Here is an 18,643-nt window from a genome sequence, read left to right as displayed (position 1 = left end):
TGTGGTTCTGCCCACTACCGAGCCCCTTGAAGGTGATGGAAGCGCCAGATAAGAAGATGATGGAAGCGCCAGATAAGAAGATGATGGAAGCAACAGGAAATACCCAGTATGGAAATCCAAAAACTGACAACTTGCACAAATCAAAGACAATCGCACTCTTCATTGTCTTCCTCTTCTGCCTCCTCCTCATGACCTCCTTCTGGATTCTGGAGGAAAGCACACCGGCTCATGAGGCATTGCTACCTACTGCACAGCCAACATCCCTGAAAGAGCATCACCTAATCTCTCTGTCGCCTCAGCTCCGAGAAAGGCGCAGGGAATTCTGGAACAATTCCTTCGTGCAACTGTTGCACCAACACAACCTTGCTGCAAATGCTACGAACTGTTGGATCTGCGGGTTGCTCCCGCATGCCACTGGACACTCCATCCCCTTCATCCCTTCACCTTTCTCAGTTCACGGCTCTTGCCTCGCCTGGTTGATACTCATGCAAGAGAGCCACAAGGACAACGCCACCTCCAGCCGGACAGTGTCACACTTCTACTCTGGGTTCTGGCTGAACAAAACCGGAAAGACCCCTGCTGCCCTGTGTCCTGCGCTCGCAGGCGCCACCTTCCTTAAAGACATTCCAGCCAAAGAACGAGTCGAAGTACAGGTGCTCCACAATCCAGCCAGAACCACCTTCTCTCATCTGCAAAAACAAACTACCGCCACCCTGACTGTGGCTCTGTCTGTTATCAATGTCACTGGCCTTGTGTGCCTCGAAGGCCAGGGAACGCAGCTGGTGGGTCACAGTTCCTGCCGAATCACCAGAACACTGGACTCAGTTGACCCCCCCTTCTTTTGTCGCCTCTCCAAACATGTACTTTGTGTGTGGCACCAAAGCTTACACCTGGCTCCCGAAAGGTTGGAAGGGTATCTGTTATATTGCCTTCGTTCTTCCACCCACATATGTAGCCCCTGCCAACCACCACCGGCAGAGGCGTGCAGACGACATTGGACAAGCCGACTCCACCGGAGCACAGTTCCTGGATGCAGCAAATGGACTTGTTCCCCTGTGGGGCCCAATGGCAAACAGCCGTGCTATCCGACACCTGACCCAGGCAGTAGAAACAACGATCAACATCACGGCTGGCATCCTCGCCAACAACACTGCGGAGCTTCAGGCGGTCCGCCTTGTGACCCTTCAAAATCGTCTTGTCCTAGACGTGGTCCTAGCCGACCGAGGAGGAGCATGCCGCATCATCGGATCCAGCTGCTGCACCTACGTGCCAGACAACTCGCCTTCAGTCTACAAAACCATTGAACACCTCCACAGACTTTCCTCAGAGGTTCACCAAGAACAGGAAGGATGGTCGCTTGGGAGCTGGTTTTGGGACGCTTTGAAGAACTGGGGTTGGAAGTTGTTTTCCTTCGTGCTGATACCTGTTGTGATATTATGTGGGTGTTGCTTAGGTATCCAATGTCTGCCACCTTTGTGCGGCCTTGTTTCTAACTGTATGTGCCCAAAGACTTTGGACTTCCGAAATGAGCACATGAGCCCCCTCTATGAAGTAGAAATACGTGGCCTTATGGGGATAAATCCAAACTGACAAGTTGGCGAGACATGTTAAAAGGGAGGACTGTGGAATTTTAGTTTGCGAGCTAAACATCATCTGCGCCAGCTTGTCACCCACGTACAACATGCACAACAGCCATTTTAGGTATCATGGCCTCCTTGTCCACACTCGATCACCAGCGCGCCCCTCTGACCCAGCAAGCATCCTCCACGCACCCTGGCTCCCCCTCCCTCCCCCTCATGAGCATAACCCTTCTGCATGACCCTGTCCTTGGGAGTCACGCCTGCGCCTGACCAGCATCTCCTCTCCTCCCATGAATGCCCCTCTGTTAATAAACCTTCCCTCCACGCTCGATTGTCCACGCGGCATGAATACCACTCCTTTGATGACCCCTTCCCCCGTGTCCAGCTGTCCACACAGGTCCGAGGCCATCGCCTAAGCCGGCAGATATCATTTACTGCCCCTTATTGTATGAGGTCGCTCTCCTTCAAAGGACCCTCTATTGATCCAGGCCTCCCCACTCCCTGTGATATGATCAGGCGCACACATCCTAAGACTCGACGGAACACACAGCTGCGTGATGACCCCCTCCTCTTATCAGCAGGTTGAGGACCTCTATTGTGGAGGTATATGGGGGTGGGATTGACACAAGGCTTACGGGGATGTCTTTTTCTTTATGTCACAATGTTCTGATTGTAATAAAGAGAGGTCACATGCCATAAACCAGTGTATAAGAGGCCAGGCCTCCGAGAGGCTGTTAGAGCACCTCGAGACGATACCTTGTTGTCTGATCTGATGTGTTCTGCTCCGTCGGAATAAAACTTCTGTTTCCTGCCTTCTGGTCTCCGGCGCCTGCCTCATTGCTTGGTAATTTGAATGGTACAAGGGCGGTTAGCGCCGGGCAAATCTTGAGAAAGGTCCTAGCCCTACCTTTTTCTACAAGCAATACTGTCCACGGAATTCCGGGAGCTCACCTGCCCGAGGTACCTTCGACTTCTTAGGCTGACGCCACCGACGGCCCCGGTGGATTAGACTGCACGGAGGACAGGATCTTGGGAGATGGGGTGTGGGCTGATTGGGGCGGGTTATCCTAGTACAGGGCCATCGGACGGGGGAGTTGGGGTGTGGTTTTCTTTCTCTTTTTTCTATTGGGGGTGGGGGGATTGGAGGGACTAGGTTGTGCTTTGATGAGCCGCTGATGGCTACTCGCGCTCGGCTTTAGATGGGGTGTTGAGGTGCACGCAAGGGTCACACAGATTGCTTATTTGCCTTACATTTGCTGTATTTTTTCTTTTGGACCACTGGACTACTTTTCGCCAACGCTCCTGAGATGCACTTCTTCCTTATTATGCTGTATGTAACCTTAACCTCCCATTCCCCTCCCCCATGTTTTTTTTGTCTTAATAAAAATGCTTTAAACCTAAAGTGTAGAGCCAAATTGGATTTTATGTTGACAGTTCTTATATTGCTCTTGTGTTCATTTATTCTCAATTTCAGTTTACGTGTGGTTTTTCCAGTGTATACCAATCCACACGGACATTTAATGATATATACAACATTTTCAGTGTCACATGTGGCATTCAGTCTCAATTTGATATCGGTGCCCTTCATGGGATGCTTGATCACAGGACCTTTCAACATATTGTTGCAGTTTTGGCAATTTAAACAAGGTTGATTACCTTTGTACATGATTGAAGACGTGGGTTTAGGGTTTTTGATGAGTTCTTTGAGGTTGTTGCCTCTTTTGTAGGCAAACAACGGTTGTTCACAAAAGATACCATTGAAATCCTGTTCTCGACTGATGATCGGCCAGTGTCTCAATATAGAGGTTTTATATGCTTTAGAAGCCTCAGAGTATTTGGATACGACCACGGGTCTTTTAACATTGTCCTTTTGTTGTGTGACCAATATGTCTTGACGTTTAATGCTGTCACAGCGCTTTGGCATTGGCCAAAAATGGTTTTAGGGTATCCTCTTTTTTCAAAGCGTTCTAGCATGTTGGATGCTTGTTCCTCATACTTAGAGGTATCAGATACAATCCGTTTGACACGGAGGAGTTGTGAGAACGGAAGATGATTCTTCAATGATCTCTGATGATACGAACTATAGTGAAGGATATTGTTTTTGTCGGTTGTCTTCCTGTAAAGATTGGTCTCTAGATGATCATTCATCCTAGTTACTCTCACATCTAAGAATGTGATAGTTTTTTTGATTGACCTCCGAGGTAAATTGGATCCGGTCATTGATGTGATTGAGATCTGTTAATGCCTTTTCTAGAGATTCCTGTTCTCCTCTCCATAGCACAAAAATGTCGTCTATGTAACGCAAGAACATCATGGCATGCGTGGTCCAAGGAGTCTGGTTCAAGATGTTATTTTCTTCAAAATATATCATGAATGCATTGGCATAGACAGGTGCTGCGCAATTGCCCATAGATGTCCCGGACAGTTGTGCATAGAATTGATCATCCCAAGAAAAATAGCTCTGATATAGAGTGAAATGCATCAGCTGTATGATGAAAATCTGTAAATCCTGAGTGAGATCCGAGTGTATTAGAATATTCTCGATTGCTTCCATGCCAAGATCATGCGGGATACTTGTATAGAGCGATTTAACGTCTATGGAACATAGCCAGATGGTTTCGTCTTCCTCAAATCTAATTCCATTTATTTTCTGTAGAAAGTGTGTGGTGTCCCTTATGTAGGTACAAGACTGTTGAATCAGTGGTTGAAGGTACCCATCGATGAGTTTACCAGTATTTTCATGTATACTGCCACGTGTGGATACAATGGGTCTGAATGGAGGCTGGGTTATGCTTTTGTGAACTTTCGGCAGCATGTACATGCTTGGTGTGCTAGGATTGATGGGAGTCAAAAACTGCTTGGTTTTCAAATCTATAGTACCATTCTCTTCAGCCATTGACAGTATGTGCATCAAAACTTCTCGATATAGGTTTGTAGGATTAGAGTGCATAAGGTCATAAGTGTTCCTATCTGAAAGGTGATCTTGAACCTGTTCCTTGTAGAATGTGGTGTCCATGAGGACAAGAGCACCCCCTTTATCAGCAGTTTGATATGTGATATGCATTCTCTTAGCTAGGTTGTTAAGTATAGAATATTCTTTCTTGGTCAAATTCATATGCTTTTTCTTCCTGGTATAATTGATGCCACTGATGTCGTTTTTGACCAAACTCTCAAAAATGTCAAAGGATTTGTGACTCGTTGGTGCCATGAATGTACTTTTGGCTCGTAATCCTCTCAGTTGGTCATCATGATCTCTATCTTGTGGAGGCAAAACATTTTCAAAAAAGTGTCTCAAGCGCAAATTACGCATAAATTTGAATAGACTGACTTCAAGCTCCAACTCATTGGTGTGACTGGTGGGGATGAATGAAGTGCCTTTTTGTAATACAGTGATTTCTTGTTCAGATAAAGTGTGTGAGGAAATGTCAACATTTCCTCACACACTTTATCTGAACAAGAAATCACTGTATTACAAAAAGGCACTTCATTCATCCCCCCCTTTTTTCTTCAATCATGTACAAAGGTAAACAACCTTGTTTAAATTGCCAAAACTGCAACAATATGATGAAAGGTCCTGTGATCAAGCATCCCATGAAGGGCACCAATATCAAATTGAGACTGAATGCCACATGTGACACTGAAAATGTTGTATATATCATTAAATGTCCGTGTGGATTGGTATACACTGGAAAAACCACACGTAAACTGAAATTGAGAATAAATGAGCAATATAAGAACTGTCAACATAAAATCCAATTTGGCTCTACACTTTAAAGACAGCAGACAACATCAGTCAGCTCAGGTTCGCTGCTGTGGAAGTGGTGAATAAGCGTGACGACAGAAACAACAATAACTTTTTATTGCAGCGTGAAAACCACTGGATTAAATACCTTCAATCCATGAAACCGTCTGGTCTTAATGACAGGATGGAGTTTCAATGTTATCTGTAGATTAGCTTTGTTCTTATGTACTTTCTTTGTATTATTATGCATGTATTCAACCGAAATGTGTCACCTAATTCACCCAATTCTGATTGGGTACATAATTGCGAGTATAGACTCTATATGTATACTTGTCATATTACACTTTGTCTGTGACATCAGGGTTTCCTTTTGTTATGTTCCGTAATCTTTCCAATATGGCCGCCACCTGAACAGTCCTCTTTCCATACACACTGTTTTACCCTACTCACTTCCGCATATACGGAACACCAGTCTTGCATTCAATGGTGAAGGGCGAACTAGCAGGACGCGCGATCTTGCAGCTACCATTCTGTAAGTCCATGCACCGCGTAGCGCGTAACTCTCTTGACTATTTGAGGACACGTTTCGCAGATGATAGAGTTCTTGTATGATTTGTGCTCCACTGTTTGGCATTTTGTTCCTCACGTCACCGGGCTCACTAAACCTTATAGATATGAGATTGATTTTACTGACCATGTTATTTTGGATAACTTTTCTCTCTATTCTTGGGCAAGCACGTTTTCGAGGTGCGGTTTATATTCACGTAATGTTCAATGTTTTAAGACAAAGCATTTGACGCAATTAGATAATGATGACACGCATTTGTATATAAGATTACATCTCGGTGGATCACACTTAGATTATATCATTATTCTTTCAGGATTCCCCTGACGAAGGACCTTTGGTCCGAAATGCATTGGGATATGATGTCATAATGTACATACTGAAATGAATTGACATTTGAACCATTGAAAAGAATCTTCATTAATTTTGATGGAAAATCTCATGTGAATAAAACATGAAGGAATTGGATACATTATTGGTCTTACTTTACTGTGGCATTTGAAGCATGATATAGAAACACGTCTTGTTTCAAAGAGGTTGTGCTCAGAGAGTTGGCGCTTACCCTAGGTGCCACCAACCACGTGTCTGATTACCACACCTTCTCGTCGGGGGTGATATCTTTGAAGCACACCACAACCTGTTCAACTCATTTACACTGAGGAGTGCGTGACCCACACTTGAGCACTGGCAAGATGGCCACACTGATGTGAGGCTCCTGCCGATCGGCGTCTTAATCCGATCATTTATCCGATAAAGTCACATACTCGACGGATTGCAGATATAAGTCTGGTGAAGCAAGGGTGTGAATTTGGTGCTTCTGCGAGACTATGCGGAGCAGCTGGTGAGTACAGTTTGCACTGCGAGAAGGCCTGCTGAAGGGTGGAGCTGCCGCCAGGCTGAGCGAGTCACGGGACTCCGGTGCAGACTACGAGGCGCGTGGGCCGCACCGAGCAATCGCAGCAACTACAGCCTGCTTATAGGGAGTTGAGCGTAAGCCCCCACATATACCGCACAGCGTTCGCCCCTATTGCAAAGAAACAGGCCTATTCACACGCGCTGCTAGAGGATTGCCCAAGGACGCTGTATTGTTCTGTTTGTCGTCCGGGTGGCAGATCGGCCACAGATGTACCGATGCGATGACGGCAGGTTGATTCCCTGATAAAAGTGCACGTCCTTAGCTATGCGCTAAATAGAGAAGATCTGCGATCGGAGTCACCCGCTCAAAGGGAGGTGAAGGAGAACCCCGGGAGACAGTGAATAACTGCTGGCATTGTGGCGCAGAAGTGCGTGAGTGCCACGTTAACATCTAGCCAACATATTGAGCCCGAATCGCTTGGAAGACAGAGTAGTGGAAGGCGCACTGAAGAGAAAACAGATTGCTGCTAATAGCGCTGCGAAAAGACACAGGAGCACGCAACTTGCGTCTACACGATCTAAAAGAAAGAGCGCCTGTAATAGCCCAGCCAGGAGATTACTGCCATCAGGATTACGGTGTATTTGAAGCACACCGCTGTTGATGCAAATAAGTAAAGACACTGCTGAGCAATACTAGCTTATAACTAACCTCAAAATACTTTATTACGGTGGTTGTGGGTCCTCTATTCATCCTCCCACTGCACCTACACTATCCAATGCGCCCAATCCCTCCACAGAAATGCACATTAGGTGCTGGATCTAGACCCTCTAGCTGTAAAATCGCATTGTGCCGATAAAGGTATAAATAAGACACAGTTTGGTATGCAAGCGGGATGTGCAGAGAATCCTAGACCAGCTTAAGCTCCGCTGCCACAGTTTCAAGGTCGTGGAACTACAATTCATTGCTTCCTCGAGATACATAAGGCACTACTCTCTGCAAGGGTAAAGTTATAGGTCAGGAGGGAATAACTGGGCAGGTGATCCTCAACAAGGGAGATTACACGCAAGTGAATCCTGCCAGTGCAGCTCCAGGAAGCAATATATAGCAAATATGGGGAAGACTGACACGGCTAACTTGATGCAAAGAAAAATATGCGACTGCAACAAGAGGACAACGAGAGGAGTATGGAGCAACCTGCAATCCAGGAGGGTCCGTCTCGAAATGATGACATGACATTACTGCAAGAAGTCAGGCTGGGACTCACCATCATCGCTGATAAAATGGGTGCCATGACCACGCGCATGGATGCCATAGTGCACAATTTAAAGACCCATGACGAACGCATTAAAGAAACAAAGCGCAGAATCTAAGATGCTGAAGATGAGACCTCATCTACAGGATAATGTGGCACAAATGGATAAACTATTGAAAATCATTGCTGTCAAAAATGGATATTGAAGCGAGAAGCAAGAGCAACATGTGCGCATAATTAGCATTCCGGAAAGCACGAACATGGGTAAAATGGAGGAATATGTGGAGAAGATGTTGTTAGCGACAATCTGAGCTGAAGCGCTCTCTACACACTTCATAGTTGAATGAGTTAATCGGTCCTTCGGTCCCAGACCTCCACCAGGTGCTGCGCCCCAGGCCCATCATCACACAGCTTTTCAATTACTGGGATAGTGATGTTGCCCTGAAAATAGCCTGTGAGAAGCGGCAGCTCAGCTATGAAGGAAATTCATTTACAATATATCCTGACTTCACGGCAGCGGTACAAGACGAGAGGCGAAAATTCATACTGGTTAAGCAGAAGTTGATAAAAGCTCAAATTGACTATGCACTTCTATACCTGGCTCGATTGAGAATTACCCATCAAGGGAAGCAGTAGTTTTACACCAAACCGCGGCAAGTGGAGGAACTCCTGAAGCGGTTGATACAGCATAACTAGGATTCCAAAGTGCCTGATACCTCCTCCAGAGCTTCCTCACCGACTACTGAATGAACCATGAAGCGCGGAGGTGAAAACAGCTCTACCTGCGCGGCTAATGATGCCGAGATTAAAGGGTGCCTTCCAGTAACTGATATGTGCATTCCCAGAGGTTGACATCGACTATGACCTGAAAAGCTGGTATCCTGGATAAATATGTCTGGGCTGCCGAACACCCTCGCTCCTGTGGGGACAGCGGATATCATCTCGCTGGCTCTATGGAAGTGTGGGAAATTGTGCTAACTAGCTCCTAGGAGTTCTCCCACATAAGGGCATTTCCCTATCACTCTGGACTGACTGCGCTAATATGTGTGCCTTGGTTATTGAATTCTCATGGACAAGGGAGGTGGGTGGGAATGTTATGTCTGGCATGATTGGGATGCTTCCATGCAAGGGGGTGGACAAGGGGATGTTTTACTGTTTACTGGTATTCCCAAGATACAGCACGACAGAGAAATATACGCGATTTCGGTACATGCTACACACAGGAAGCAACGTCTGCAAAGAGTACATTACTATTTATTGTACGCAGTAGACAAAGATGGCTGATCGGACTACACATCAGAACTTGCACATCATCAACTGCAATGTGAGAGGGCTAGGTGATCCACGAAAATGTTGTCAGCTACTAGCATACTTGGATAGGCAACATATACAGATTGCCCACCTCCAAGAAACACATACTAATCCATTGCATACCATTACCTTTGCTACCAAGTGGGCAGACCATTGGTCGTTTTCATCATACTCTTCCTACGCTAGGGGCACGGCCATACTTATTGAAAGGCGTACGTACCCCTTTCTCACTGGGTGGCACCTTACTTGATCAAAATGGCAGGTACACCATTGTCTGGGGACGATTGGGCACAGATTCAGTTACGCTAGTGAGCGGTTATGGCCCAAATGTAGACACTCCCGATTTTTTCACACAGCTGTGGGGGAAGATTATGGAAATAGGCTCTACTCATAATTTGGGGAGGGGATTTTAATGTAGCACTTGGCCCTGCAACAGACAGATCTAACCCTGCTATACATCACTATAATAGATCATATCACGCTACACAGAGGCTTAAATCAGATAACTGTTTACTAGATGCTTGGAGTCATCTCCAACCCGCTACACGGTAGGGTACACAATAGACTACCCATGCCAACTCCTGGGCCCGCCTTGACTATTATCCGTTATCTCGAGGCCAAGGCCCCTCAATGAAAAATGTCACATCTGGCCAGAACCTATTTGGACCACTCCCCTGTTAGACTCACCTCACCAGGATATGACAAACCACATAGTAATTGGAGGCTGCAAACCTTATCACTCTTTCACACGGTATTCCATAATGAATTAAGGGATGAAATCCAAGATTTTTTCCAGAGAAACAGAGGGTCGGTTGACACTCTAGAAATTATATGGGAAGCCTTCAAGGTTACAAATTGGGGATTTTGTATTTCTAAAAGCTATGGGGTGGGGTGCTACGAGACATACAAGGAACACTACGCAAACTGGACGCAGAACTTAAGGCTCTAGAAGCACAACTGGCTATGGGGGGGTGGTAGCGATGTTCAGCATTCAATTCGGGAAAAGTTAACGGAATATACTTCAACGGCCGATCGCGAAACGAAATTTAAAGGGAAGTATTGGATAGCCCAAGGCTATGGCGAAGGGGAGAGACCGGGTTAGGCCCTAGCTGATACTATACGGCGTCTTCGCTTCTCCAATTCGTTGTTGGAAATTTTGGGTCCGGGGGAGATAATACAGCGCGACACCACTGACATACTTACCACCTTCACCGCCCACCTTGCAACACTGTACACTTCGCAGAGAAGAGACTCTTTCGAATTAGATAGCTTCCTTGAAGATGTGGCAATAGGATGGCTTGGCGACAGAGGGGATTTCTCAACGCCCAATTTGAAATTGATGAAGTACAAGGAGTGATCATGCAGAAGCAATCTGGGAAGGCCCCTGGCCTGGACGGGCTGCCTGCTGAATTTTATAAAACCTAGCTCTTAATTACCACCTTCCTTAAATCTGGCAAATCACCTATTCATTGCGATTCATATTGGCCACTACCCCGCCTTAATTGCAATAACAAAGATAGTTGCAAAAATACTTGCGAACCGCCTGGCTCTCCTTATGGAGAAGTTGGTGCTCCCTGATCAGGCAGGATTTGTTCCAGGCAGAGCAACTACACACAATCTACGTACCCTGTTTTCCATTCTACAGAACGCCACTCCTGAACTGCCACTGATGGCAGTGTTTCACGACGCCACAAAGGCGTTCGATTCTGTCCAATGGGATTACTTGCTGGGAGTACTGCAACATATGGGATTTCCTTCTGTATTTTGTTCTTGGATACAATTATTATATCAGGTGCCTACGGCCAAAGTACTAATCAATGGATATGTATCTGACGCATTTTCCATATCTAGAGGTACGAGGCAGGGATGCCCACTTTCACCCCTACTTTTTGCGCTTGCAAATGAACCGTTGGCTTTTAAATTGAGGCAACATCACCAAAACAAGGCACTGAGATGCTATTTGCGACAGAACCTCGTATCACTATATGCGGATGATATGACCCTCTATGTGGAAGACCCCGAGAATAATTTAAATCCGCAATAGCGCGAATTTATAATATTCAGAACACTCTCTGGGATCCAAATCAATTGGTGGAAGTAGCACATTTTTCCCCTGACACAAGCATCATCTAGATTTCCCCTAGACTTTCCATTGGAATGGTACGATTCTGATCTCAGATATCTTGGGATAGCAGTAACTAAGGATAGGGGGGAGCTAATGCCACACAATGGATATCGCTGCCGCTTTCTCTGGCAAGGCGAGCTGCATTAATCAAGATGGTGATCCTCCCGCAAATACTATACCTTTTTTTAAATATCGCCTACTATCCCGGTCGTCACTTCCTTCAAACACTCAGATCTGAAATGGTAAGGTTGATATGGGGAGGCAAACAACCACGCTTGCAATGGCAAATACTCACACAACCATATGCACAGAGGGGCTTTGATATCCCAGAATTTGAATTGTACTATACGTGCGCACAGGCACATTATGCTTTTTACTGGATCCATCCTCCTAGGTATATGCCATAGACCGCAGCGGAACATTGGCTAGCGAATCCAATCCACTGAATGGTGTATTGTACACAACCCTCCCCCCCCCCCCCCCCCAAACACCAGACAGTACACCTACCGCAATCACATGTACAGTAGATGCTTGGCACCATATCCTACTGCTTCTTCAATGCCCAATGCTATACTCGCCGTTACTCCCGCTCTCATATCATCCCGGCATGCCATTGCTACAAGAAACCGGGTTCCACAGACACTGAGCGTACGCGCATTACCACATGGGGAGATCTTTATCAAAATGGGGAATTCCAATTGTCAGAGTCCCTTTTTCAGGAAATGCAACCCTCTTCATTGGACATTTTTCTTTACGTCTGCCTTCGCCAGGGGATACGATCAATTACCCCAGATTTCCCCCAAGAACCTCCTACACTTGCTCCCCTACATACAATGCTTCGCAATGCATCGCCGGGACATCTGGTTTCCACACTATCATACAACTCACACTCAACGGTCAGCAGCTCCTCCCGTACGAAGTGGAGCTTGGAACTAGGGCAGGAAATAGCGGATAGTCAGTGGACGTACTGTTGCCTGCAAACAGAGCAGATCTCTGCTAGTGGAAGACCGGGTGCAGATATTTCACACTGGTCATGGGAGTGCCCACGAGTGAGTGAATATTGGGCTAAAGCTTGATGCCCTAGATCAGATGGTGCCCATTACTGTAAACCGTACGCCTTTAACCACATGGCTGCTAGGCGTTTTCCTGTCCTGCGCTGAAAAACCAAAAGGACCATTATTCATGACGAGCTGGCCTTGTCATCCGCGCACGGCAGGTAAGTGCCATGACGAGCCCAGCTCGTCATTAGCTTCGAAGGGGTTAATAACATTGTTAGGATACACTAAATCCATGCCCAGGTCATGTCGCAAATATCTAGCAATAGCATTGTTGTTAGCTAAACAGTTGCGTGTAGGTAGGGTAGGGGGAGGGCGCCCCCATTTAAGGAATGGCTGACTGATCTAGTATACTGCCAAGACCAACTGACTGTATGCTGAAACACTGCCTCGGGTCTCAATACCAAGGGATATATGGAATCCACTGCAAAGCTACCTTCTAGCATACTCATCAGACTCTCAATTGGATCAGCCAGAGACACTGCTGTAGTGAGGAACAGCATATTATGTTAAGATATATCTGTTGCCTTCACCATTCCATAAATGTCTGATCATTGTATTGAATCCAGTGAGATGCGTACGGTTTTACTCATATATTGTAATGGCCAATGGTTATCTAGGATGAGAAATAACATCCCCTGATAGGTTTACTTGTCTGGTCAGGAGTACTGTAGCTTTACACATTACAGACACCTGTTTCTAGACCCGAGTAGAGCAATCACTGTACCCATCTGTTGCAATGTGCCTATACTTCACCCAATTAGGCTTTGTGCCATATATGTACCTGTGTGGAGCTGAAATTGCCTTTTTTATCACTGTATTATGTCTGCTGAACGTCGCTGTGAATTGTACCAGTTATGTATTCATACTTTAAAAGCACAAAAATAAAATATTTTTTTTTAAAAAGTAGTCAAGTGAAGTAAAGTAAAGTTGTTTATCACACTAGTTTGCATATGTCAAAGCGAAAAAATAGCATGACCATCAAAATACAAAGCATACAAGTCATACTAAATAAGCAACCACGCACCTGTAGATGCTGAAGGTCATCTTCTTGAATGTTCTGTGATAAATTGTATACCTTAAATAACAAGAAAACAAAAGATTTACAAAAATTGAAACATTAACTAATTACACAGACAAGTTGCTGATGTGCATGAATGAATACAAGGTTTTATTTAACAAAAGATACTGCTTATGTCAATCATCAAGAACTGAACAAAAGCATTGAGGTTTTCCAAAGAATCTGACAATGACACAGAAATTAATGATTGCTGTTAGTTTTAGAGCTTTCAAATCGCGTCAAAATAATATACCAAAGACATTCCCACCTTACATGTTGCACAGGGTATACTGCGATACCTCTTTCCCCATAACTACATTAAACTTCACAAAGTAATGGCTTGAGGGTGGCTGGACTAGTGACACTGCATTGGGTGTCAGCTACCATGCTTGGGGTGCACCATTTGCTCTATATTACAAACGGGCACAGAACACCTTGGTCAGTCTTTCAATTCCACTATGATGTTAATTGCAAAATCAAGAGACGAGCAGGGTTGCTCATGGTCCTCTCCCCACTACCCTCCCAATCTCCAGCCTCCCTTTCATTTGAAAAAAGAAGCCAGTAAGAGGAAATTAATCACTGACCAGAAAAAGTGACCATTGAAAATTTTTCACAGACACTTATTTTTTTAAAGGAAAATTGAAGGTAATGAATGACTGTGTTAGTCAATAGGCTGCAATGCAGAACATAGAAGAAACTGGCATTGTGTTGTGCCTAGAAGGCCTCACACTACATCCTGTAACCCATCAAGCCCCACTGGTGACAGGTCAGATAATTTTTATGAGAAAACTGGGTCCTGGATAAAACTTTATTTCAGATTGAAGTATTATTGTCTGAGGAGGTGGTAGGATTCCAATGGAAGACAACTGGGATTACAGGTGAGTAAGGATTAGTTACTTACCTGTAATCCTAGTTCTCTTCCAGGGGTATCCTCATCAAAGTCATAAGCATTAGAATATTCCCGCCCATGCGCGGGACCCCGGAAACAATATATTATATGTGCCCCACATATACATATACATATATATATAAATATATATATATAAAAATAAGCAATTGCAGCCAAATAAAACAGTAGAGCTGGAATATGCTGTGAAGAATTTCCACCATACATGTGTATTAGCATTAGAAACATGATAAACAACACCAATGCTTGTTTAGAAACTGTTTTAATGCTTAGAAAACAGCAGAAATTCTTATAAGACACTGTAAGCATATACAGCTCCCAGGCTGCATTGCAAATACCCAGTCTAAAAAGACTGAAAAGCTAACCCTGTGGCTGCATGTACCAAAACTGACGCTGTGCCTTTAAGGCACCTCTGCCCCTAGCTTCCCATCATGCCTCAGGGGTTACAGTTAGGTCAGTTGTTCTTTTCGGAGACTGAAAACAACACCATGGTAATAACAGGTTAAAACATCTCCTACTTAATAAACAAAGTCCTTTGCCCGGGGAGGCGGGAGGGTTGCTTATGACTTTGATGAGGATACCCCTGGAAGAGAACTAGGATTACAGGTAAGTAACTAATCCTTCTCTTCCAGGGGATCCTCATCAATAGTCATAAGCATTAGAATAGAGTAGCGAGCCTCACCTCATCCCTGCGGGCAAAGGAATCAACAGGTAACATTCACATTCGTAGGCCCAAAAATAGGCCTTATTCTACCCAAATAGGTTTCTCAAGGAGGCTTGCCCTACTTGAGAATCCGCTCTGGAATCAGACTCTAGGCAATAATGCCTTGTAAAGGTATGGACTGATTTCCATGTCGCAGCCTTGCAAATTTCTGACATGGGAATGTCATGTAAAAATGCTGTTGTGGCTGCCTTCCCTCTAGTGGAATGAGCTTTGGGTGATTGTAACAAAGGTTTGCCAGCCAGCTGGTATGCTAGTTTGATACATGAGACAATCCATCTGGAGATGGACCTCTTGGCTGCTGCAAACCCGGTCCTCATTGACCCATAATTGACAAAGAGTTGGTCTGTCTTTCTGGTGCCCTTTGTTCTTTCTAGGTAAAACTTTAGCACCCGTTTAAGATCTAACGAGTGCAACGACCTCTCAGCTGGGGTCGATGGGTTAGGAAAGAACGAAGGAAGGGTAATCGTTTGGTTGATATGAAAATCCGATACCACTTTTGGAAGGAAAGAAGGGTGAGCCCTCATTACCACTCTGTTGTGGTGAAACACCGTGTAGGGTTCCTTGGTGCAGAGTGCTTGAATCTCGCTAACCCTGCGAGCAGAGGTTATTGCCACCAAGAAGGCCGCCTTCCAAGTGAGATGCTGCAAGGAGGCCTTGTGTATAGGTTCAAACGGTGCAGACATCAGCCTGGAGAGAACCAGGTTCAACTCCCAGGGAGGAGAAGGATTTCTCACAGGGGGATAGACCTTCTTCAATCCCTGAAGGAAATCCTTAACCACTGGGACCTGAAAAAACGATGTTTGTGTAGGTGATTTTCTGTACGCTACTATGGCAGATAGGTGAACCCTGATAGAAGCGTATTTCAACCCTGATGTCGCTAAGTAAAGGAGGTAAGGGAGGACTACCTCTTCTTGTCCTGTGGTGGGATCAAAGCCATGGTCCCTACACCAAATGAAAAATCTCTTCCACTTGAATGCATAAGACGCCCTAGTGGAAGGCCTCTTTGCCTCTTTTAAAATATTCATACATTCTGGAGGCAGATTTAAGTGTCCGTATTGCAAGACCTCAGGAGCCATGCAGTCAGGTTCAGTGACGGGAGGTTGGGATGCAGGATCCTCCCGTTCATTTTGCTCAACAGGTCTGGTCTGCATGGCAGACGTCTGTGTGGACACAGCGACAGATGTAATAGGTCTGGATACCACCATTGTCGCGGCCAATCCGGAGCAACTAGGATCATGTCCATGCTCGATCTGATGAGCTTGGCCACCACCTTCGGAATCAGAGCCAGAGGAGGAAACGCATAGGCGAACATTCCTGTCCACTCCAGCAGGAGAGCGTTCCCTTGCGTCCCTGGTCGGTGGAACCTGGACGCGAAGGCGTGGCATTTGGCGTTTTCGTCGTCCGCGAATAAATCTATGTCTGGACGGCCCCAGCAACGGAAGAGATCTTCGACTACTTCGTCGTTTAGCACCCAGTCTGGCTGATCTTCGAAGTGCCTGCTGAGTGCGTCCGCCTTTGTGTTTAGCTCGCCTGGAAGGTGTACTGCCACCACCGACAGTCCCCGAGCCAGAAGCCAGTGCCATATGGCTTGGGCCTCCTGAGACAGAGGGCGAGACCGTGTTCCTCCCTGCTTGTTCAGATAGAACATTGTTGTAGTGTTGTCCGTCTGAACCAAGATCTTGTCCGTTGTGATTGCTGGAAGGAACGCTTTGAGCGCCAGATGAACTGCTCGAAGTTCCAGCATGTTGATATGGTATGTCTGAAGGTTGGTCGACCAGCGACCCTGAATCTGAAGACGACCCATGTGAGCACCCCAACCTTCCAGAGATGCGTCCGTTACCACAGACATCGAAGGAAGAGGCTGCTGAAACGGGACTCCCTGCAAGACATTCCGAGGGCGAGTCCACCACTGTATTGAGGACAGTGCTGCTTGAGATAAGATGATTCGATCCTCCCAATCTCCAGTCGCTTGGTCCCACTGGTCTTCCACAGACTCTTGAAGAGGACGCATCCTCAACCTGGCGTTTGGAATTAGGAAGATGCAGGACGCCATGGAGCCCAGTAGAGACGCTACTTCTCGCACCTTTGGACGAGGAAACTGAAGTAACTTTCTGCATTTCTGCCCCATGGAAGACAGTCTCTCCTGCGAAGGAAACGCTCTTCCTAAATTTGTGTCTAGGACTGCTCCCAGATAGTGGATGGTTTGCGTGGGATGCAGGACTGACTTTTCTGTGTTCACGTGGAGCCCAAGCCTGTGTAGTTGTTGAAGACACAGACGACAGTCTTTGGTGGCTTGATGAGGGGACTGGCTCTTCAGGAGCCAGTCGTCTAGATATGGGTACACAAAAAGACCTTTTTTGTGCAGACATGCCGCTACCACTGCCATGCATTTGGTGAACACCCTTGGTGCGGATTTCAGACCGAACGGAAGTACTTTGTACTGGTAATGCTTGTTCCCTACCAGAAACCTCAAGTACTTCCGATGACCTGGTGTGATAGGAATGTGGAAGTACGCGTCCTGTAAATCCACCGAACACATCCAATCTCCACTTTGTAGATGAGGACATATCTGATGAAGTGCCAGCATGCGAAACTTCTCTTTGACCACCACTTTGTTGAGGGTCCGAAGATCTAGAATCGGTCTGAACTTGTCCTCTTGGTCTCTTTTGGGGACTAGAAAATACCTTGAGTACACTCCTCTCCCCCTTTGGGATGGGGGTACCTCTTCGATTGCGTTTTTCTGTAAGAGGACGCTCACCTCCCTTTTGAGGAGGTTTAGATGGTACGAGCGAGTCTTTTTTGGAGGAATCGGTTGTGGTCTCGTCCGGAAACGTAGCGCATATCCATTGCGCAGTATATTCAGCACCCACTGATCTTTTGTGATGCTGACCCACTCTTCCAGGTGTTGCGAAGCACTTCCTCCCACTGGAGTGGGTAACGGCGCCAGAGGAAGCCACTGCTCAGGCCTTGCCTCCTCTGGGCGTGGCAGAGGACTGATGATGTCCGCCTCTGCCTCTGCCCGATTTTCCTCCTCTGTATTGTGTCTTCCCTTGTGGCTTGTTCTGAGACCATTGAGGGGTTTGAACCCTCTGTTGGCCTCCCCGGTTCTTGTTGGTCTTGAAGCGTCGTTTGAACGGCTCTTTCTTCTTTTCCAGACCAACCGCCTTCACCGTGTCCAATTCGGTTTTCATGCGGGTCATTTCCTGATCGGCATGCTCCCCAAAGAGTGAAGATCCTGAGAAGGGCAGATTGAGGATGCGTTGCTGGGCATCTGGTTTGAGACCCGTCAACCGCAACCAAGAAGATCTTCTCGCGCAAACCCCATGCGAGTAGGCATGTCCTGCTAGGAGTGCGTTATCTGCGGATGAACTGATCATTTGGTTTGCCACCAAACAGCCCTCCGTCACTGTTTCGTCAAAGTCCTTCTGGTCCTCCTTGGGCAATTTCTCTTTGAATCGTTCCATGG

General features: G+C 46.2%; 1 protein-coding gene across 2 annotated transcripts in view; it reads right to left on the bottom strand.

Annotated features, from left to right (window-relative positions):
- The window catches only part of ATL2 (atlastin GTPase 2), an 837,115-nt gene that overhangs the window by 477,594 nt on the left and 340,878 nt on the right, over nucleotides 1-18,643 (bottom strand). For both annotated transcript variants that reach the window (XM_086927189.1, XM_086927190.1), the window contains exon 5: nucleotides 13,514-13,564. In XM_086927189.1, the coding sequence (XP_086783315.1) occupies nucleotides 13,514-13,564 (51 nt within the window). The remainder of the gene's footprint in view (nucleotides 1-13,513; nucleotides 13,565-18,643) is intronic.

The sequence above is a fragment of the Lissotriton vulgaris genome, chromosome 6 (genome assembly GCF_964263255.1).
Source record: "Lissotriton vulgaris chromosome 6, aLisVul1.2, whole genome shotgun sequence".
Classification (NCBI taxonomy): domain Eukaryota; kingdom Metazoa; phylum Chordata; class Amphibia; order Caudata; family Salamandridae; genus Lissotriton; species Lissotriton vulgaris.
The sequence above is the reverse complement of the archived record's forward strand: the minus strand, read 5'-3'. Positions and strand labels throughout refer to the sequence as shown.